Source organism: Phragmites australis, chromosome 21, assembly GCF_958298935.1.
Source record: "Phragmites australis chromosome 21, lpPhrAust1.1, whole genome shotgun sequence".
Lineage (NCBI taxonomy): Eukaryota > Viridiplantae > Streptophyta > Magnoliopsida > Poales > Poaceae > Phragmites > Phragmites australis.
The window spans coordinates 22,721,872-22,744,972 of NC_084941.1; the positions used below are offsets into that span (position 1 = coordinate 22,721,872).

Sequence of the window (23,101 nt, forward strand, 5' to 3'; positions counted from 1 at the left end):
CCCTCCACCCCTTGGAGGTTTGCTACTGGGCTAGATGCCCGTCCGCACCTTTCTGGAGATTTACTAGGATGATGAAAAGCAAAGGAATAATGGGGCACCTGGCTTAAAGCCCTTAATTAGCATGTTGTTGGATTCTATCTCCTGCAGCTCCTTCAGGAGGATATCAATGTTAGGAAGCCTCTTCCGTAGAGGATATCTCCCACCTCACTGGGTTGATGGCTATGGAGATGTCGTTGTATATATATCGATTTGTTCACATTGTCATATCTATGCTATTTCTACTAATTAAAAAATGTAGTTGTGGTTTGTTTCTCTAGTCCATGCTTGCCCTCCCCATCTCAAACCCTGAGCGCGTGCTTGACAATTTCGTGGCCTTGTAGAACTGCTGCATCCTTCGCCTGAACCCTTCTCAGTCCCCACCTCCGCCTCTCGATTGTGCCGCCACTCCAATCTCTGTGCTCGTTGACACCATTGCTGATGGCAAGATGAAGGGGCTACCCCCATCAACATAGCCACACCCTCGCTATACACACACTTTCTACAGATGATCCCTATGATCACACCTATACCACGACGCCCATGCCATGGCGGTGCTGTGCAACATTTACCACCCTATTAGCATTTCCCCTTCTTCCTTAGTCCTCACCCTTCCTACTCATTACACCGTGCACCACCATACTCATCACACCTCACCCTTCTGACATGATGACCATGATAGACGGGGCATTCGGAAGGCTACAGCTGAGGGCCATGTCGATGAGCGCACCGCGTCATGCTGTGGCATCATTGAAGGAGATGAGGCGTCGGAGAGGTTGAAGCCGAGGTGGTCAAGTCTGTAGGTGAGGAACATCGATGGGTTGGCAGATCAACTAATCAGGAAAAAGTAGAGAAAACCTAATTTAAAAATGATCAGGAAAAGTTCTAATTGTTGGCTAATCTGTGGATCAACGACATGACTAAACTACAGATTGTGCAGCCTCCGGGAGAGATAATAGAGATTGGATCATCTCCTAGGGGTGGCACGGTGGAAGCCGTGGAGGTGGCAGCTCAGGAGCGGCACCAGCTCTGATTCCATGAAAGAGTAGTAACTTAGCTTAATGTAGTTGATGTATTGTTTGAGCCTCAAGGATGGATTATATAGGATTAGAGGGCAAGAAGCCTTGTAGAGATAAGATAAAAATATGGGATCAAAATCCTAACAAATCCTATTAAATTCCAGTTATTTATAATACTCTAATCATATCCTATCATAATAGTAGGATCCTTCTAGATTTTACCATATACTCTAACACGTATCCCTTTTCGTGGTAGAAGAAATATCATATTTTTTAAGTATATTTGAAGATGCACACGACTCACACACACCACATTCACGCCTCACACATGCACATTCGTGTGTGTCCTACACACGTTAAGACTACCCCCAATCATATTCCCTTCATTTCGTTCCCTTCCCGATTCCCTTCCCCGTTCTCATTCCCTTTATTTCCTCTCATCTCCAACAGCTTCCCTTCGAGGAGAATCGCGAAGGGAACGGAGAGAGAATCCCGTCCTGAAAGGAATGACTCTGAAAATCCCGTCGTGAAGGGAACCGTGAAGTGAATCTATTGAAAGCGCTGAAGTAAACGAGAATCCCTTCACGACGGAAATCTAGACAGCGAAGGGAACCTGTTGGGTTTGGTCTAAAGATATATTAGAGGTCCCTAAACTCTCAGTGTAAGAACACGTACAATCATGCTAAACGCGCACATGTATGCGTACTTTATAGCTAACTCGGGACTCATCCCAGAAGCAACTGAGGGTTAAAATCTCCGGTGAGCACGCGCGCTGAGGCCTTCGAACGCGGGTGGGCGTGGTGGCCAAGTCTTGAACGCGGGTGCTCGGTTCTCAGGAACAGCATGTTGAGAGAGCGGAAAAGACCATGAAGCTTTGTGGGCATCCGAATTTTTTTGGAAGCTGTCAGACACCGGCCATGTAGCATTTTTGAGCGTCACGCCAGGGAGGAGGCCGCCAGCATGCCCGTCGATGCCACACCACAACAACTCAACTTTTATGGCAGAAGTCTACCGGCAAAAATCCAAAGTGAGGACGTACTTGCTACCAATAAATCTAGTGCTAGATTGTGTGGCACAAAAAATATTTTTAAATGGAAAAATGTCTGTCAGGAAATTGTCTACCAACTCACCTTGGTAGAGTACAAACGGACTATTTGTTTTTACCGTGACTTTTCCAAAAGCACATACAAGAGGGGTGCTAGCCTTCGGAAGAGCAGCCTTTGAAAAGTAGGCGTCTGTTTTAAGGCCTGTTCTTTTTTCTTCAGTTGTGGGTTCTTCGAAGGTCATTCTGTATTGTGGCTACAAAAGTGGATTCTTCAAAATTTGTTTCTCGAAAGCTATGGTTATTTGCCATCCTAGCTTATGGATTGATTTTGACGTAGAACAAGTGTGTAAAGTCTGTAATACTTCTATGAACAACAACAAAAAAGTCATTTATCAGAATCATAGAAGCATCTCTAGGCCAGATTGTGGATACTAGCGATAGAGGTAGCTTTCGACTTGGAATCAGACTATATATTTCAGCTCTATATTTTGAAGACATAATATCGAGTCAAAAGCTGAAACAAGCATGCTCTTGGTTTTTGTTTTTTGATCGAAGAAACTAAATCGCTCGAGTGGCACAACATAGAAAGTCGAGTAGCTCGACCAAAGTCACCAAACAAAAAGAAGTAGCAGGTCAAAATGAAAACATGCACGGGGAAGTCGTGAAAAATAATTCCTAAGGCTACTCCCAATGCAACACTGCAACGTAGTTTCTGTCACACTCCACATAGGATAGGCACATGCCAAGAAACAACATCCCCGGAGCACAATATCATACATGGGTTCAAACAATAATTTTTCACCGTTCTCTCTGTTCTTCCGATCCTTTCCCGCTTCTTCAAACTCCAAGCTTCCTAATTTTCTTTCTTCTCTGCGCCGGGAGGCTGAGCATGGCACCAAGCTAGAGGGCGTGCGGAGGTGGTGGTGATGGGAGGGGGAGGGGCTGGTGTATGGGGAGCCTAAGTGCTTGGGAGTTATAATACCTTAGTCCGTTAGCAGTCTAGTAGTGGTATTGGCCTATACGATCCTTTGCGTGAGGGCTAGCATATAAACCTTTGCATGCAGTTTCAAACATATCACCTCCGATTAACTTTTTTACACAAAGCGATGACAAAAATATAAAAGATGTGTTATATATGTGGGCCAGCCACATAAATGGGCTAGGCTAAAGCGGATTTTGGACACAAGATGCTACATGTGGTATTAGAGCACAACCCTCGCCACACATGTGCATGTGGATCATGGCTGTTGCACCGAGGGATGATTTTAGGCATCTGTCGTGTATACGGTGTGCTATCAGGGGCATCAACACTTAAGGGAAGGTGAATGCAATACTCTAGCCTGTTAGCAGTCTAGTAGTGGTGTTGACCTATATGATCTAGATGCGTTGTGTAGTAGTTTAATACCACATTGGTCATTTAGGTGGGTAAAAGCCAGCATATAAACCTTAGTGTTTCGAACATATCACATCAAGTTAACCTTTTTACATAAAATAAAGATAAAAATATAAGAAAGATGCTATACATACATAAACTCTACATGGATGGATTGAGTTAGAAGTGAATTTTAGATGCCAGATGTTACAAGAGCTCTGCTGAAGGTCACGTGGGTGGGCAACGCGTGGCCAGCTAGAACTAGTGTAGCGAGCATGACCCAGGCATTGCGAAGTACGGTGCCACAGTGACCGGCCCCGAGGCGAGAGGGTGCCAAACACAGGACGACGGCGTGACGACATCAAACGGGTGGTGCATGGTGGGTGGCGTCGAGTGAAGCTTGCATTGGCAGCGGCAAGCGTTGTGCTAGGATGTCAAGGTCCTATGTGTTAAGAGGGAAGGATGTCTTGAATTTTGTAGCCGAGCGATTTCTTCAGCAAATATCTTCATTTAACTAATCGTTAGGATTACTATCAAATTGCAAACGTTGCAACAGAAAGGGGGGGTAACGGTGGTGCCTAGCTAAAAAGTCCAAAGGCAACTAGTCCTAGCAGTCGAGACGCAATTGGCAGAAAGATGAGCAGCCAAGCTAGCCGTCCACTTGACATGAACAGGAGGGAGCTAATAAGAGAGAGAAGGAAGAGAAAGAAAGGCAAGGCCCTTGGATTTCGGCCAGGATTGTCGTAAGTAAAGGTGGTAACCAATTTGTTGTCACTGATGGTTTTTGCTTATGTACTGACATATATATTCTCTGGTTGTTTTCATTTTTCATATATCAACTATTAGTGTCCTCTTAATTTAGGTACATGATCACGGGTGGTGGTGTTATTCTTTCATTATTGAAAAGGATGGCATAATTTTCCTATCCGCTGCACTAGACACAAAACCGGGACCTCATGCCCAAATGGTCCTCGCCTGTGCGACACATATACCTACACGGACTCGGACTCAGACCCAGACCGATCGGCCTCATACGACCTTACCATTGGATGGAGTTCAGAGGTAGAGCCTTAAAAATCTCTTGTTTGTTTCGTGGGAGTGGGAATTTTGAAAAGATAAGGAAGGAGAGTTTGGGGATGAACTCCCACCAATATCTATTCAGAGGTAGAGGCTCAAAAATTTCTTGTTTGTTTCGTGGGAGTGGGAATTTTGAAAAGATAAGGAATGAGAGTTTGGGGATGAACTCCCACCAATATCTATTCAGAGGCAGGGGTGATAATTGAGTGACAGTTGTGTGTTTACATCTCCACTGTTCAGCCTAACTTATGTTTCAATTCTCAACTTCTAAACCCACTAACCAAACAGTAAAATAATATTAGCTCTTAAACTCACTATCTTAACTCCCATCACAAGTCAAACAAGAGACTGAGACCAAAAGTCCAACTCCCATCCTGAAGCCCTCCTTCAACTCCCATTCCCCTTCCTATCGCTTGCCAAACACACCGAAAAGGAAACCTCATCGGTCACTCTCCAGAGCCAGCCGTGGTGCTCGATCTGCCCCATTATGGCATGGTCCAGCATTTTGAAAAAAGAATAGACATGAAATAGAATCACAAGCCGAACTCAGATCCTCAAAATAAGTTGGAAATACCATAACACCACCAGTAGAGAATGCCTAGGGTATCCTCAACATGGTCTCACATCTTGGGACGAGCATATAACTAACGTAAATTCATCAAAATAATGAGCACAGCTCAGGCTTGAGGCATAGAAAAATATCTAATTCATGGAGCAGCTTCAAACTAATCATGTAAACCATCCAACTGGTGATATTTTCTCAGTTTCCACAGAACAAACATAACTTCCACCAAACAATATTGAGTGTTCAATAAAACAACATGACATCCAGTTTAAGGATACAAACTTGCAAAGATAGTTCCTTCACAACATATTGTTCGATACGATTTATGCAGTTATTCTTATGGAAAACATGGCAATACATAGTTTATAGCATAGTACAAGACCATATGCTGTTATTCCTCTCCAGAAAGTTGACATAATTCAAAAGCTACAGGAAACCTGGTGGCAACTGTTGCCTCATTGGACGATTTGGATTACTTATTAAAACCTTGTTTCCTCTGGTATTGTTGGCAGCCTTTCTTCCTCTGGTAGGTTTACTTGTACCTGTATACCAAATATTGGGTTAATCATAATATTTTTGATCAGAAACCTCATTTCAGTACCTTAATGAATAGTAGACACTTCATGAATAAATTTGCTAGTAAAATTAACAGTGGCATGTTTAACTTATTTCAATGCAATGCACATTTCCTAATCTTCATTACAAAAACTAATGGCCGCACAGATCAAAATAGTTTTTCAAGTAAAGCATATTTATCTATATATAGTTGAAGAGTGTACCAGAGCCATGACCATCTAGACCAGCTGTCTTCTGCATAGACAAAAAATATGGATGAATCAAATATATTGTATGGAAATAAATATAGATTACCATGTATATGCATATGTACGGAATATATAAAAGATATAAAATTGCAGTGGGCATACTTGTATTTTGAAGTTTTGGCTAATGTAGACTTATACTCTAAAAAATTACTGTAAATAGTTCATAATTTCGGTAAACTTGGAACTTGAAAGCACATGTCTAGGAATATACAAAAAGATTGTAAATGCATGCATATTCATGGCACAATTTTCTGAAAAAGAGAACACTTGGCTACCTTCCTTCGAAGTTTTCTCCCTTTGAATAGGCCGTTAGTTGTTCCTTTGGAATTCAAGAACAGTTCCACTTCAGGTTTTGAACGGAACTTTGTGCAGTACTCCCTATGAGTGTAAGTCTACAAGGAGAAACACTACTTGGCATTAGTCTCAAGTTTTACATCAATCATACGAAGTAAAGCTATGCTACTCTCCATCCATATCATCTTGGTCATCCAAGAATTGAATTAGAAGGTTGTATTCAATGTAAGTAATATCCCCATAATATGCCTAGTATTCATATCACATCCCTCAATGAGATGTTATATGGACTTGGTATATATTCACAAAACTCGGATGGATTAGTTTTCTATGTATTAATTAACCAAGTGCAAAATATTGGTCATGAGGTAGCTGCCCATAACCATTCACACAATGATCCATATAATATGTATCAATTAATCAGGAAGCTAATGTTGAACACATATTTAGAGTCATTATTGTAGATTATGAATAGAAAATGAGCCCGGGAGACCTGTAGGGACACCAATAATGTATAATCAAATAATATTCATCAGTACAAAATGCACATTATATTTGCCAAATTAGGGTGAAGCTGTCTACGAAAATTTGACGGTAACAGCAGCATGAAAATGACAAACAAGTTCAGTGCCTAGTGTGTGGTTATATTCCTGCTAGACAAAATCAATGTATCAGCTAGGTGAATGGGCATGCAATAGATGTCACAACTTGATATAGGGGAGAGGGGAAAGGAAGGGATATAGCAGAGGGCTAGCATCTAAATCAAAATGGTAAATGGTGTACAATGGCAAGTCTTTCCAGTAGCAAATGCAACAATAGAGACATTTGGATGGTGGATCCAATACACCGTGAACGACCAATGCAATATACAACAATTTTCTTGCACATTAATTAGAATATCCAATGACGATGCCACAAAAAATATGCATTCCAACCTATGACGATGCCACAAAAAAAAAATGCATTCCAACCTATGATGATGCCACAAAAAAGTATGCATTTCAGTTGATTTGTATTTCAGTGTATGCATTCTTGGATATGTATTAGGAAGTGAAAGCCTTGAAGATGCACAAGAAGTGAAGTCCTTGAAGATGCACTTTACTAATCATCAATAGTTAACCAAGACTAATTGATCTAGTTCTTACCTAGTTTTTTTTTTCTAAACAAAAACACTGCTAAAAAAAAAAAATCCAATATAGAGTATGATGTGCATCAAGGATATAAATTTTCACAAGAGCCCACACAAAAATATAGCTCGATATCTAGTTTTGCATACTCATTCCATTACATGCATGACAAACTAAACTCAATTTTGTAATGCCTTCATACTACCTGAATAATTTTTCCTAACTTCAGCCCTAAGGTGCAATACTTACTTTGCTATATTCTGTTTGCTATATTGCTATAAGTTCATCTGAGGCTTGACCGGGCAATGAATTTATGTTGAATAAGTCTAGTTCTTGAGCACCTAGGTAACATAACATAGTATCTATGCATAAGAACTGCGATATATGGTTAAGCAATCGACATCATAATACCTTCAACATATTGGATTCTAAACTTTTAAAAAGCATGAATCATTCAATCTATCTGTTCTATCATAATAAATATGCTTCTCAACATTTTCTTTATGAATAATTTACACAATTTAACATTTTCTGTCAAAAATAAGATATTTTTTATTCTGTAAACTATTTATTCACTAACTAAAATGCATATGTCAGCAAATAAGAAGAATACAGGAATTTCTAGATGAAAATACTGACCCAATCTTTGTGCCCATTACTTCTAGTGGTGTGGAATGCTTTCCAGTCCCCATCCACATAAAAGTCGTGCCCCTTCAACCATGCCGGTATAGGAGCTTCCTGTCCTCTTAAGGGAGTAGGAGCTTCTTGGTGTCTCATGGGAACCATACTCAACGGAGCCACATGTAGTGTCTGATCCGCACCAACGACATCAGCTGGGTTTTGCATATTCACCATAGTGCTCATACCAGACGATGTTGTTTTGTCATCCTCGGCCTCAATCACTGCCGGGGGGATTTCGTCTTGGGGAACGTCTTCGGATAAACTTGTCTCAAAATCACTGCTTGAGTGTGAGCTTTCTTTTTCGTATGGAGCCATGGATACTCTCTAGCAGAAGATTTGATCTTTCTAAACGTAGGAAAGAGGAGTCTATGTGTATTATCTCTCTGCTTTGGTTCTTAGCACAGAGTGCAGCTATATATAGATCGAGGCCACAAGGATAGTGTGAACAATCCAAAATAACAGTTCACTCCTGCTGCTGCATTAGCTGTAAAACATAAACGGAATGCAACAAAGGAACGGTCATATGAGACATGCATCTATATATAGAAAGTAGACAAGCAGTAGCTAAAAAACATTGGCTTCCAGCCAGGGTTTAGTTAATGCATGGTTAGCCAAAACTAATTGCCAGCTAGCGGTTTCAACCTTTTCTTTCTAGTACAGGAGCAAGCTAACGTTCGAATTTCTAGGTGGGCTGCCCAGATGACAAGGTTTGTGTACAGTGTGGATGCTTATAATGTAACGGTAGAGCCCAGCCCAATCAGTCCCCCAGGGGATTTGTTGACTTGCATGCCGATTAGCACACCCATTACATGGACATGCATGGGAAATACTTCACATACATGATAGATGATACAGCCCTTCTCGTAGAGTTATAAGAGATGCACGTGAAAAGTTCACTACTACAGAAATAGCTACCAGTATCGACTCAAAATATCATCAGTGACGGTTTTTGAATCGGTACTTACTCGAAACTGATAATCATGATTATCAGTACTGGTTATATAACCGGCATTGATAATCAGTATCAGTACCGATAACACAGAACCGGTACTGATACTGGAACTATTAGTGCTGGTTGTTTTTATCAACCGGCACTGATTACTCGGCATTGATAATCATGATTATCAGTGCTGTTTATATAACTGATATTGATAATTAGTATCAGTACCGGTAACAGAGAACCGGTACTGATACTGGAACTATTAGTGCTGGTTCTTTTTATCAACCGGCATTGATACTGGCACTATCAGTGTCCGTTTTTTTTACCATCCGACACTGATACATATTATAGGGCCAAAAAAACTCCCATTTTAGAAATAAAAATGATATTACAGGGCCACATGTCAAAAATACAGAGAGGTTCAGTTAAGAACTGAACTGAACATGCCCGAATTTCATGTTCACAGCTCATTACAGAGAGATACAATAGGTTTGAAGTTCACATTTCTAACCAGAATGAAACTGAATACAGGAGGTTCAGTTCATAGTTTAAGTTCCAGAACTAAACTGAATTGAAAAGAAAAATAAAGCAACTGCATAGTAACAAGGAAATCGTAGATTGATACACCGAAATCCATCCATGAATCCATTGTTTGATGCAATACTTATAAAATCTGCAATTGCAAAAACAGCATAAACTTCAATACTGATGCAATATATATACGCTCAACTATTGAATCAGTGAACCAGTGAAAACTTAATCGATTTATCTAGCATCGATTACCAGATTCAAACAAATCACTATACTGGACAGCTGCAGAAAATTAGTCAAGCTACAAGAGAATGAAAGATGAACAATACATTCACGGGATCAAAAATGCCCCCAAGAAACCAAAATTTCAGCAGATCCACTATTCTTTTATTCCAATGGTAGTTGGACCAGGGGCGGCTCTGATTTCATCCCTGTCGAACCGAAATAAAAAACCTAATCCTCTCCACAATGCTAATCAGCCTACAACCTCCCAAAACTCGCGAATCCCACTACTCTCATACCAGCAAATTGAAGATCCTCGAGGGGAGGGCATTACCAACAACCGCCATTCGTGGAGTCGAACGAGGATTCGATGGAGTGGGCGGATGGCGTCAGGGAACATGGATCCATGGCCACTGTATCTGGGGATGGCTCCTGCGGCCAGGGATGACGGCAAAGCTGCTCCAGGACTGTCGGGGACGAAGCGCCGCTCCTCCGCCTCGCTTCGGATCGGAAGCAACCGTAACACCGTCCACGGCAACCCTCTCCGCTTCTTCGCCCCCGCGCGAACCAATTGCTACACACGTGACCACCGAGGCCCAGCCGAATGCCGAGTGCCTGTGTGCTTGGTGGATATAGGGTGCCCCTCGCCACTCCGTATCGGCTAATCGCCGAAACATAGCCTCTGATGAAGTGTGCCACCACCACGAAGAAGCGCCAGTCCTGGGACACCACGCCCACCTTGTCCGTGAGCGTGGATCTAGGCTCCATCGAGAGATCGAGGGAGAGAGAGAGAGAGAGAGAGAGAGAGAGAGAGAGAGAGAGAGAGAGAGAGAGAGAGAGAGAAATAAGGTTGAGAGCTCCATCGGGTGAGGGCTGAGGAGATAAGGCTGAGTTGTGCTGTGTCAAATATCTAATTATGAGGTATATACGCATAAAGAGTATACCATATATGAATAGGGTTTGCCGTGTGCATACTTAACAACTCCGGATATTACGGAACCGAATCTGCGGTACCTAATACTCCCGGAGATCTAGTAGGTGCATACTAGGAAGGTCTTGATTGGTTACCCAACTTAAGAACAACTAGTATCCCGGCCGTGTTTATCTGATCTTTCTTGGTGGACAAGATGAAGGACCCCCTATCGACTACAACGAGATAGGAGGCGGTACAAGACCCCTATATAAGACGGGGACTCAGACCCTCGAAGAGAGACTCTTATTTCCAGAGGAGCACAACTCATCTGCAACTCGACGCAAGCATTAAAGAAATAGGAGATACTCGGCGAGTTCGTCATTAGTCTAGTTTAGATCCCATCATAATAGATCTAGACACATTGCTTGTACTCGAGTGAATACAGATACATCATGGACCATACAGGACGTAGGGTGTTACTCCAATCGAGGGCCCAAACTTGTATACATCGCGTGTGCCTCATCTCTTGTTCTATTCTTGGATCACGAAGACAACCCCGTTATTCTCATGGACATATTGTCAGGGGAAAACTCTCGACATGCTGTACGCGGACTCAAGACATTCATTTTACCTCTGTAAAATTTTGGGTCCGACTTTCACTGCCGGTCCTACTAACGAACCGGTACTGATAAAAAGTTATCAATGTCGGTCCATGTTTACGAACCGGCACTGAAGTATCAGTGTCGGTTGGTAACTAGAACTGGCACTAATAATGAGTATCAGTGCTGGTTTAACCGGCTCGATCATTGATCGAGCTCAAAATGTTACGAATTGGCACTGATACTTCATCAGTGTGTATTTGTGCTTAACCAGCATTGATGGGACAATACGGATGACCTATTCTGTTGTAGTGGTTGTATGTGCAGTAGTGCTAGACATGAATCATTGGCGAACATAGAGCTAAAGTATAGGATTTGCTATCCTCTCCCTCTTCTTCTTCCTCCTCCACCTGTTCTCTCTAATGAAGTTTCAGCTGGTAGGGAGGAGGGCTGGAGCCCCCATCCTCCCAAACCCCAACACCTAAATATTCGCTAGTTTAACACATATTATAATAAATACATCCATAAACACCGATCAATACTTGAATGATAGTAAAGCCTAGCCAACCAGTGGACCCCGAGAGCCCGGGGCGATTTGTCGTCTTGGCTTGCCAATCTATGGGCATGGATATTACTAATAGTTAGAACTTAAAAGGCATGGATTTCTGGTGCGCCTCGGGTATCCATGTCGTCCGTATTCCCTTGGTGTCGGATCCCTGAATGATCCATGGCACAAGCTCAAGCTGTGTGTGGCTCTATCGCGTTGAGCGCCATGGGTGGGCGACACCTGGCATGTCATGGATTGGCACATGAACACGGAGCTCCACGTCGGGCTCTCTGCCAATCCATCGGGCAAGACACCTACATGTGGTGCAGGCTACCCTGTGTTGCACATTCATCTTCTGCTCTGGCGCAACGGTGCACTGCCCGTAATGCAGTCGGGAGTCTCTTGCAGTGCCCAGAGTTCCTCGTCCACTAATGCCCTTCGATACCTGGATGGCCCCAAGTGCTAGTGTTCCATTTTATTTAGATGTATGATTTTATCATTTCATTATATGAAAAATAGATAAAAAAGACATAATTTAGTGACGGGTCATTACACGATCTGTCACTAATGTAGCTTTAAGTTGAGACCGGATATTGACCAGTCACTGATAACTAGTCATCAGTGATGGGCCATAATATTATCCATCACTTATCACATTGGTGATAGGTCATAACTATAGCCGTCATTTATGACCATGTTATAAGTGACGGGTCTCCTTACACCAGTCATAAGCGACGGGTCATGTTACGACTCGTCACTTATGATCTGGTCATCGGTGATGGGTCTCCCTACATTAGTCATAAGTAACAGGTCATGTTACGACCCGTCACTTATAACCAGGTCATAAGTGATTGGTCTCCCTGCATCAGTCATAAGTGACGGGTCATAACTACACCTGTCACTTTTGACTTTGTTATAAGTGATAGGTCTCCCTACACCAGTTATAAGTGACGGGTCATGTTATGACCCACCACTTATGACCTGGTCATCGGTGATGAATCTCTCTATGCTAGTCATAAGTGACGGGTTATATTCCGACCCATCACCGATGACTTAGCTCTATTATAAAAACTGACCAGCTAATGTGCATGCAGAACAGACTCAACAGTACTGCGCACACAGTAGATCTAGCGATTTTGTTCGGTTTCACCAGAGACTCTCCAATATCTTGTTGATTTGAAGTTTGAATTGTTGCTAGGTCTTTGAAGGTTTGCATCTCCTCCTATAACCCCTATTTAATCTTGATTTTTTGTACTTGGAGTTGTAATCCACCATTTTGCATCTTTATCCAAAATCTTAGTACAAGCGAGTTGTATTTATGTTAGATTTGATACTAGGTTTGCCCGATCTACCGTTTCTTGCACAGATCTAGTGTAATTGTATAGAATTTTTAATCGCATGCTTAATCACCCAATTAAGGTAATTGTTAATGAAGAATGACTGTTTTTACATTGTAGATGGCGGACAGATTTTGGATGTACCTTGAGACCTAGACTTGCCCGGAGTACCTGAGCGGGGTGAAGTATTTCCTGAGTGCTGCTTTGGTGGATATGAAAGATCATGGTAAAACGCCAATATATTATCCATGTCGCGATTGCAGGAATGATAAGAAGTTCCCAAAACTAGACAACGTCCATGCACACTTGGTCATGCGTAGATTTAAAGGAATTATACATGTTGGAACAAACATGGCGAGGAAGGCCTTAACGAGGGAGAGATGGATCGAGCCCTCAACGCCGATAGTGTGGCTCAAGTATTTATACCCTGTGATATGGATCATGATCTCAGGGACAAGGACATATTAGGTTTCAATGATAATGATCTCAAGGATTTTGTAGTGAATGTGGACCAGATGGTGCGGGATGTCGAGCGGCACAACTAGTACAATAATGGTGAGTTTGCTGAATTCTAGGAATTTATGTGGGATTTCAAGACACCACTTTAGACCAACTTTAAGGAGAAGTACACGCGGATATTTAGGAACCTAAAACTTCTACAACTGAAGGTAACCCATGGTTGGACTGGCAAGATTTTGAAGTATTGCTGGATTTGCCAGAGGGGAACTTTAAGGGGCATGCTACCAGAGGTTAACTTGGTGCCCAAGGGTGTCTACGACGCGAAGAAGATAATTTGTCCTTTAGGACTTGAAATAGAAAAAATACATACATTTAAGCAGGATAGTTTCTTGTTTCGTGGAGAGTATGCAGAGCTGGATCAATGCCCCATGTGTGAAACCCATCGATATAAGCCTAGAATGACAGTGGTGACAGGGATGGAGGCAAGAAAAGTAAAGGGCCTCCTAGGAAGGTGGTGTGGTATTTTCTTGTAATTCTCCGTCTAAAGCGTTTGTTTGCCAATAAAAAGGGGGCCCAATTGGTACGTTGGCATAAAGAGGGTCGTAAGAACGACGCAATGATACGGCACCCGGCGGATTCCGCTCAATAGCGAATCATTGATTCCACATTTGGTTGGTTTGCTGAAGAATTGAGAAATATTTGGTTTGCTATGAGCACAGATGGTATGAATCTATTTGGTAACATGAGTACCTTTCATAGCACCTGGCTTGTTGTATTATTGATCTACAACCTTCCACTCTGGCTTTGTAACAAGCGAAAATACATTATGTTGTCGATCTTGATATCAGGACCAAAATAACCTGGCAACGATATCGATGTGTACCTCAGTCCTTTAGTCGATGATCTTAAGAAACTTTGGTCGGAAGGCGTCAAGGTTTGGGATCAGTAAAAGGAAGAGTACTTTACCTTGCATGCCATGTTGTTCGTCACCATCAATGATCTACCAGCACTTCGTAACTTGTCAGGTCAGAGCAAAAGAAAAGGTGAAGCTTGCCCCCATTGCTTAGATGACACATGCAGTTTGAGGTTGAACAATTCAAAGAAAATAGTGTATATGTGGCATCGACATTTCCTTCCCAGGAAGCATTCGTACCGAAACATGAACAAGCAGTTTGATGGCACAAGGGAGAAAGTGTTACTTCCACGGCATTTCAGTGGGGAAGATGTCCACAATCATGTTAAGAATATCAATGCTGTCTTTGGCAAGCAAAAATGATCCTCCAAGGACGATAAACAAAAAGGAATGTGGAACAATAAATCAATACTATTCGAGCAAGAGTATTGGGAAAAATTAGATGTTTGACACTCTATCGACAATATGCATATAAAGAATTATATCTCTGAGAGTCTAATCGGTACATTACTCTAAATGAAGGAAAAAGAAAAGGATCATGAGAACGCACGAGCTGACCTTGAAGAAATGAGCTTAAGGCTAGAGCTCCATGGACATGATACGAATAGAGGAAAATACATACCCCCAGCAGCTATCACTCTCTCCAAGAAGGAGAAAATAATTCTACGAGTTCTTGCACAATGTGAAAGTTCCCTCTGGTTACTCGTCTAACATCGCAAGACTTGTTTCGGTGAAAGACCTGAAAATGAATTTTGCCATGATGAAGTCCCATGATTGACATGTGATGATGACGTCACTGCTTGCGGTAGCTATTAGGAACATCCTCCAAATTAAGGTTCGCAAGGCTATCCTGAGCCTGTGCTTTTTCTTCAATGCAATTGAATAAAAGGTGCTCGATCCAGACGCGCTGGAGGAGCTAGGAAAAAGGCACTTTGAGACTCTATGTATTCTTGAGGTGTATTTCCACCATCCTCTTTCATTATCATGGTATATCTCACTGCTCACCTTGTGAAGGAAATACACTACCTTGGCCCCGTGTTCCTGCATCACATGTTTCCTTATGAGAGATATATGGGCATTCACAAGTTGCACATAAGGAATCGAGCCTTTCCTGAGGGTTGCATCGTGTAGGGTTACGTGACGGAGGAGGCATTGGAGTGGTTTGTTAAGTATATTGACCCAAATAACCCAATTGGCGTGCTTAAGTCTCGCCATGAGGAGAGGCTCGCAGGTGTAGGGGTTCTGGAGAAGAGGGCAATAACTCATGATCCAAAGGCATACGACCAAGATCAATTCCTGGTGCTGCGGCAAATGAGCGAAGTATGCCCATATGTCGATGAGCACAAGCAGATGCTACTTGAAGAGAATCCAGGGCAGACTGAAGCTTGGGTTGTGATAAAACACATGCAAAGGTTCATGACTTAGTTCTGAGATCGAACCAGACAATCAAGTACTCCTACAAGTGCTCTAATAAAAAAACTGACATCGGACCCTATATACACAATTATGACATATCAAGGGTGCGATATAAATGGATACACATTTTACACGGTTGCCTAAGATGAGAAGAGCATATACCAGAATAGTGGTGTCCGTATAGATGCTGATGACAACAATATGCCAGGGGCACATACTATGGTCAAATAGAGGATATCTGGGAGCTCAACTACATGGGATTCAAGGTAGCCTTGTTTTGGTGCCGTTGGGTACATGGGGGCAAAGGGCGTCACTAATCACAAGTATGGATTCACTAGCATTGATCTCAAACATGTCGGATATAGTCTGAACCCTTCGTACTCGCTAAAGATGTTCGCCAAGTCTTTTATGTGACTAACACAACAAAGAAGAAATGCTATGTGGTTCTCGCCGGAAAAAGATGTATCGTCGGAGTTGCAAACGTCGTTGATGAGCAGGAGTTCAATCAATTCGATAAAATCTCCCTTTTTGCTACTGCAATCATGCCACGCCTTTCGCCGACAGAGAAAACTCCATACTTGGGCTCCCACCATAACGAAGGGATCCATGTCAAGAAAGCACAAAAACAACGAATTTGAATTTGAGTGTCAAATTTATAATATTAATGTTAAATTTGAATTTATATATATTAAATTTGTAATATTAATGTCAAATATGTAATATTATTAATTCAAATTTGAATTTTAGGTTTCAAGTTATTTGAATTTTATGTTTTTTAATTTTGTTTTTTTATATAGCTATTGTTCATATGGGTAATATATATAGCTACTGTGTAATTTTTTCATATGCATTTTTTATATCGAAGTTAATGAAATTATGAGCATATTTTAAGTCTATTTAATTAGCATTACAAGGGCTGCCATCACTTATTATATATGACGAGTGATATTATTCACCCGTCACTTATTATATATAATAAATGACGGGTAAATAAAATCACCTGTCACCTTTTACTATATTCAACCGTCATTTATTGTGAGATATAGGTGACAAGTTAAGAATATCACCCATCTCCTATGACTTACAATAAGTGACGGGTGATTATAATAGGTGACGGGTGAAATTTATCACCCGTCACCTATATACCTTTATGTAGTCCCTGCGCGCTCTCCACCTAAGTCATTTCCCTCTCGCACCCTAGTCATTTTCCACTCCCGCGCGCTAGGGTTCACTGTCGCCCTTAGAGCACCGCCACCTATGAGCACCAAGCGCCGTCGTCTTCCTCTGCGCGCCGCTGTCCACCTCGCTGCCATCGTCCTAGAGGATCAGGAGCCCAGTGCCGTCGCCTTCCTCCGCACGCCACTGTCCACCTCGCCACCCTCGGAGATGACCAAATGGGCCACTCGGGCCGGCTTGGCACGGGCCCAACTCGGCACGGCACGGCCCGATAGGCCCACTTACTGTAACGGGTTGTGCCGTGCCGGCCCGCGTGCTGCATCCTTGGCCCACGGCACGACCCATCTTCCACCGTGTTGTGCCGGGCCGGCCTACGGCACGGTCGGCACGACGGGCCTGGCCGGCACGGTGGAGGCACGCTCAGCCCACCAGCACTCCGGAAATAGGAAAATATGAAAAAATAATAGCTAAAAAAATTCCAAAAAATCAAAAAAATTATAGAAAATAAATAAATAAGAGCATTATTGATTGGTTGCCTCGTTAAAAACCTTTCTACTAGAAGGGAAAAAGAGTAAAACCTATGATTATGCTCCAAAAATTACATGGTTTCATTAGAAACCCCAGAATTTTGCTTGTAATATTTAATATGCTTCCTCAAGTGTCTCGTTTCATTTGGAGATCTGGCACCTAATTCATTGCTGCATATATTACACTTAGACCTTTTCAAAATGTTGCCACACCCATAACCCTGCACGCGAGTTCTTGGCGTCTTGATCCATGAATTGAAATATGGAATTGATTTCTTGATGTGAAGTGGCAACTCGCTACTTGGCTAGCAACTAGGAAAAGAAAGATGAGTGGTCGATGAGATCACATGGAGTTTGAGATGGTATTTATAGGCCAAGACGAGAGGTGGGTGGGGCTGTGGGGGTCGTTTTCGAAAAAATAAAGAAAAAACATTAATAAAATAAAAAACTTAGAAATAATAGGGACACATAATTAATTCTAAAAATGAGATTTATTGATAGGTTGCCTCATTAAAAACCTTTCTAGCAAAGGAAAAAAGAGTACAACCTAGCTCAGAAAATTTGAAATTACACGTTCTCATCAACATCTAGATACAAATTTTGGAATGATTCTTCAAGCTCAGTGTTCTTTGCAGTGTGTTGCATTCGTGCTTCAGCTTTGTCTTTTTGAACCATCTCACTTGACGGATTTCTTCTTCTCTCTTCGATTATCCTTCCAGTAAGACTGAACACAGCATCAAAAGAAAATGTAGATACAGGAACCGTTAACAAATCTCGCGCTAATAGTGAAAGCACTGGATAATTCGTCTCGTGCTCATCCCACCATTGCAGTATATTAAAGTTTTCTTGTTCATAGCTGATAACGTCACTGTCGATGAAGGTAGTTGGCTTCCCTCCGGATGTTGGAATTTCGGCACTCGTAGATGATCGTGACAAAGAGTCTGAACTTCTTGATGAAGAACCTACACCAAATATTTTCCCCCACGTTGTCTTCTTACTTGATGTGAGTGCTAGTGGAGGTCGTTGCAGGTGAACTCCACCATACTTTGTTTCATATTTACTATAAACTTCGAATAACTTAGAACGAACATTAGTATAATAATTAGAATAATCGTGGCCAAGAGCATCACCTAGAATTGCGAGAACTCTACAGAAAGCTGCAATTGTAGCTCTAGGATCTAAAATAAAGGTAAAGACGTACAACAAAGGAATTTCTTTCTAATACTTTAAGAATTTAGATTTCATAGGAACTACACAATCTCTTAGAAGATTATCATTTTCATAGTTGTTTAAATGAGTAGCAATTTCAACAAAATTATGCACTACTAAACAAGATGCTGGATAATAAACTCCTGATAAACTCACAGTTGAATCATAAAAAATTCAAGAAACTCCAGTATCCTTTCGGCAACATACCAATGTGCTTCCGTGAGTAAAGTTTGACTCCTATGCTAATGGTAATGTGTATGAATAAACACACCAAATGTGCTCTTATATGGTATAATATTTTTGAGCATAAAGAAAGGAGAGTTCCATCTTACCAGCATGTCCATAGCAAACTTACGTGGACGCACACCCATTGCAACACAATACTGTTTATATGCTGCAACTCGTTGGTTAGAGGAGTTCATAAAAGACATTGCAGTACGAAAATCGTCTAGGTATTACGACAACCTCTTCAAACCGGATTTTACTATAAGATTGATAATATGACAAGCACAACGCTGATATAACAAGAAAGATTCAGCATAGGTACTAAACAATAGAGTAAGAATATCCATTACTCTAGAATTTGCACCGGCATTATCTAAAGTGATAGAAAATATTTTATTCGTGAGACCATAGTCTGCAACTACTTGAGATATTCTTTCAGCAATATTTTCACAGTATGCGCGTTGTCAATAAACCGAAAACCTGTTGTTCTCTTTTCTAAATCTCAATCATTATTAATAAAATGAGCAACCACACTAAGATAATCCTATCTAGCCCTACCTGCCCATGTGTCCGAGGTCAAAGCAACTGAAAATGTACATGTTTGCAATATTTTTTTAAGCTTGCTATGACACGCATTGTAGTATTTTAGCATATCCCTACTAGTTGTCTGTCTAGAAACATGCGTGAACCTAGGATTATGAGCTTGCTTAATGCAATCTTCAAATGCAGCAGACTCACTGATATTGAGTGGTAGATCCACTCTTGCAATGAAGCGACATAGCTCTTTTCGAGCATTGGCGGAGTCGTACTCCCAATGACAAACAAAGCCATCGGGGTTGTACTGCAACAACGTCTGCTTCATGGCTGCTCCACTCTTTCGCTTGCAACTTGTGGCGTGCCTCTTCAAGTGCCCCGTTCCACCCGAGGGCTTTGCAGATAATTCATGTTTGCAAATATAACACCTAGCATACCTGACACTTAACCCATCTTCCTCTTTGTAGAACCTTTCAAAGTCTTGCCAAACTTCGGAAGTACCAGCTCTTGATCTTTTAGACCCGGTGCTTGCTAATGTGTGCGCACTTGTAGAGCCTGACGATGGAGGTGCTGCTGTGTCACCTACATGTGAACCAACCAGAGGTTCACCGTTGGGTCCATCATTACCTGCAGAACTGGTATCAAAGGGGCCGTAGTCCTCTGTGAGTCCTTGGAGAAAAAAATCATGATCTATGGATGTATCATGATCACCGACATCCATGATCAATGTTGAATGACACTAAAAAAATTGCAAATATTCAGAGTTAGAAATAATCAAGTAATAAAACTAATAATAAAATAAGACTGAACAACGATGCAAAAAAATCACCAAGATTTCTTCAACTTCAAGATAGCAGGTCAGCAGGATGACAGTTTTGGAATTGCTTGGATTTTTTGCAAAAATTGAAACTAATTTTGCCAAATTACTGCTAATTCTCAAGAATATTGAGACAAGAATGAGAGGAAGAAACAAGAGAGAAAATGGTGTTGCTGGTGTGGAATGTAAGGGTAAGGTGCTCCTCTATTTATAGGTGAAAAATGGTGATTTTTGTATTTTTTTTGGAGTTCAAACGGTCACAAAACGGCTATAAAATTAAAAAATATCGGGTTAACGGGTCAAACGGGCCATTCCCGGCCCGTTTACCTATTAACCCGCGTGCCTGTTGTTCCCCCGCGTGACGACTGGGCCCGCAACGGCTACTGCCGGCCCAGGTGTGCCTGCTGGGCTGTGCCGTGTCGGGTTGGCCATGCCGCAGTGTGCCCGCTAGGCCATGCCTCACGCGCTGGGTCGTGTCGTGCCGTGCTGGCCTTGCTGCGCCGGGCCAGCCGTGCCAGCCTTGCCTCCTGGCCGTCGGGTGCCCGGGCCGTGCCATGCCGGGCCGTCGCGTGCTCGGGCCGTGCCCGTGCCGGCCTGGGCCGTGCCCGTGCCGGCCTGAAATATCAGGGCCGGGCCGTGCCGGCCTACCGTGCCGCACGCTTGGCCTAGGCACGGCCCGAGGCCTCGTGCTGTGCCGGCCCGGCCCATCTACGCTTGGGCTGGGCTGTGCTTGGGCCGTGCCAACAGTGTCGTGTCTCGGGTCGGCCCATGTTGCACGGTCCATTTGGACATCTTTAGCCACCCTAAAGCCCCACCACCTCTGAGCACCCGACGCTGTCGCCTTCCTCCAGCCCACCCCATCTCTATCAGGTACACCCCACTCCTCCCCCTCCATCTTGTCCCCATCTACTTCATAAGAACTCTGCTACAGCTCCCCCCCATCTCCTCCCCACCTGCAAGAGCTCCTCCACAGGGCCGTCGATGCTGGGCTGAAGCCACAGCAGCTCCGATGATGGCTTGCACGACATCGATCAGGCTAGAGGCGCATCCACGGTGGCCTCCAAGAACCGCGTGCCCCTGTCATTGAGCAGGACAGCCGGCCTACCATCAGGCCCGTCGCCGAGTTGCCCCGCCCACTCTCGGTACATGGCGAGTGCCCCTGCTCCAGCACGGCGTTTGGTGGGTTCGGTGGCTGGAACGTGTAGATGACAGCAATGTGTGTATCGTATGTCACCCTGTTGAACACGTTGAGAGGCACACTCTCATCGGTGCTCGGAGCCACGCCGTTGTACACCGGCTTGACGGTGTTGGAGCTCTCGATCTTAACTTTCATGTTTCCTGCACACACCTGTAGTTACCTACGTGCCTCTCCTCCTCGTCGTTGAGCTATGTGCATGCACGCACAAGAACTAGCTACAACAGCTAGCTATGTGCTCTCTGTGAGCTAACTGAGGAGAGAGACTAGAGAGAGAGGGAGTTGTAAACTCGTGTACGTGTTTTTCTGTTGGTTTGAGCTCATGGGCTTTGCATTTGCAACTCTGGTTTTTGTTGGCTAGATGCTGGGAACAAGCATAGCATCTATATAGCTCCATAACATCTATGCCTCTGTCTTGGTCGTCTCAATAGGATGGGAGGTGCATATTCTTTCTATGAAGAATCTCCCTCAGTGTTAAGCCTATCTTAGAGACATAGATCAGTCATGTGGCACTTTCCACATCTTGTTCCTGATTTCACGCACTGTTTTACTAATCTCACATCTTGTTTTATTTATCCAGTCTCCTCCACCTATCTGTGATTTCATTGAAAGGCTCGACATGGAGCAAAATGAAGACCATAAGCGGTGGGTCTAAATGAGCATGTGATAGAGGAGGGAAGCGTACGCATGCCGAGAGTACGAGCAACAGCAGGAGGAACTACGGCTGAAGCGGTAGGAAGAGGAGTGCATGAGGAAGGTAGCGCAGGACCATACCGCGGCTCAAGCCCGCGAAGCTGAGAGGGCAAGGAAGTGGGAGAGGGCCCATCTCACTAAAGCGACTAACCTCGATACCCTGAGAAAGGGTAAATATCCTAGGTGCATTCAGTAGAGAGCATCTAATGTAACCCGGCATATTTTCACTCCCTAAGGTATGTTAGGATTAGCAGCAGCACGCTATTAGGTTGGTCTTTAGACGTACCGTACATGCCACCATTTGTTGTCATCGTGTCTTTATGGTTAGTGTTTCATGAAATGTTTGTCACCGTATGTCCCATGTAATGTTTGTCACCGTATGTAACCTCCGTGCCGGGTAATATGCTAAGAGTGCTTCACATCTACAATTGTTCAAAAAATTAGATTCTGTATCCTCCCAACAATACGTCACTAAAATATAACACATACAATTTTACATCAAATACATAAACAAATATCGACAAATTTACATCGATCCAAAATTTCCAAAATATCGACAACTAACATTTTTCACCAAATGAATGTACACTATTTTTCAAATTGACATATACAAAGTAAAATTAAAAAAACAAATTTCCCTGCACGCCTCTCATAGGGCGGTAAGGGGCGGCCGAGGGGGTAGGCCCTACCCGCCCTCTGAGAGGGCAGCAAGGGATGGACGTGCCACTGTGGCTTTCTTACCATCCTCTGAAAGGGCAGAGGACGGTAGACGTCTATTTCTGTAAATCTTACTGTTTATTTAAATATT

At 42.8% G+C, this 23,101-nt stretch overlaps 1 protein-coding gene across 1 annotated transcript; it reads right to left on the reverse strand.

Moving 5' to 3' along the window:
* Positions 1 to 5,593: 5,593 nt before the first annotated feature.
* Positions 5,594 to 8,355, reverse strand: LOC133903247 (uncharacterized). Its single transcript, XM_062344554.1, has 3 exons — positions 7,999 to 8,355; positions 6,214 to 6,330; positions 5,594 to 5,656 (listed from the first exon to the last, which is right to left on the reverse strand). Exons 1-3 carry the CDS (start codon positions 8,353 to 8,355, stop codon positions 5,594 to 5,596), a joined length of 537 nt encoding a protein of 178 aa, XP_062200538.1.
* Between the last annotated feature and the right edge of the window lie 14,746 nt (positions 8,356 to 23,101).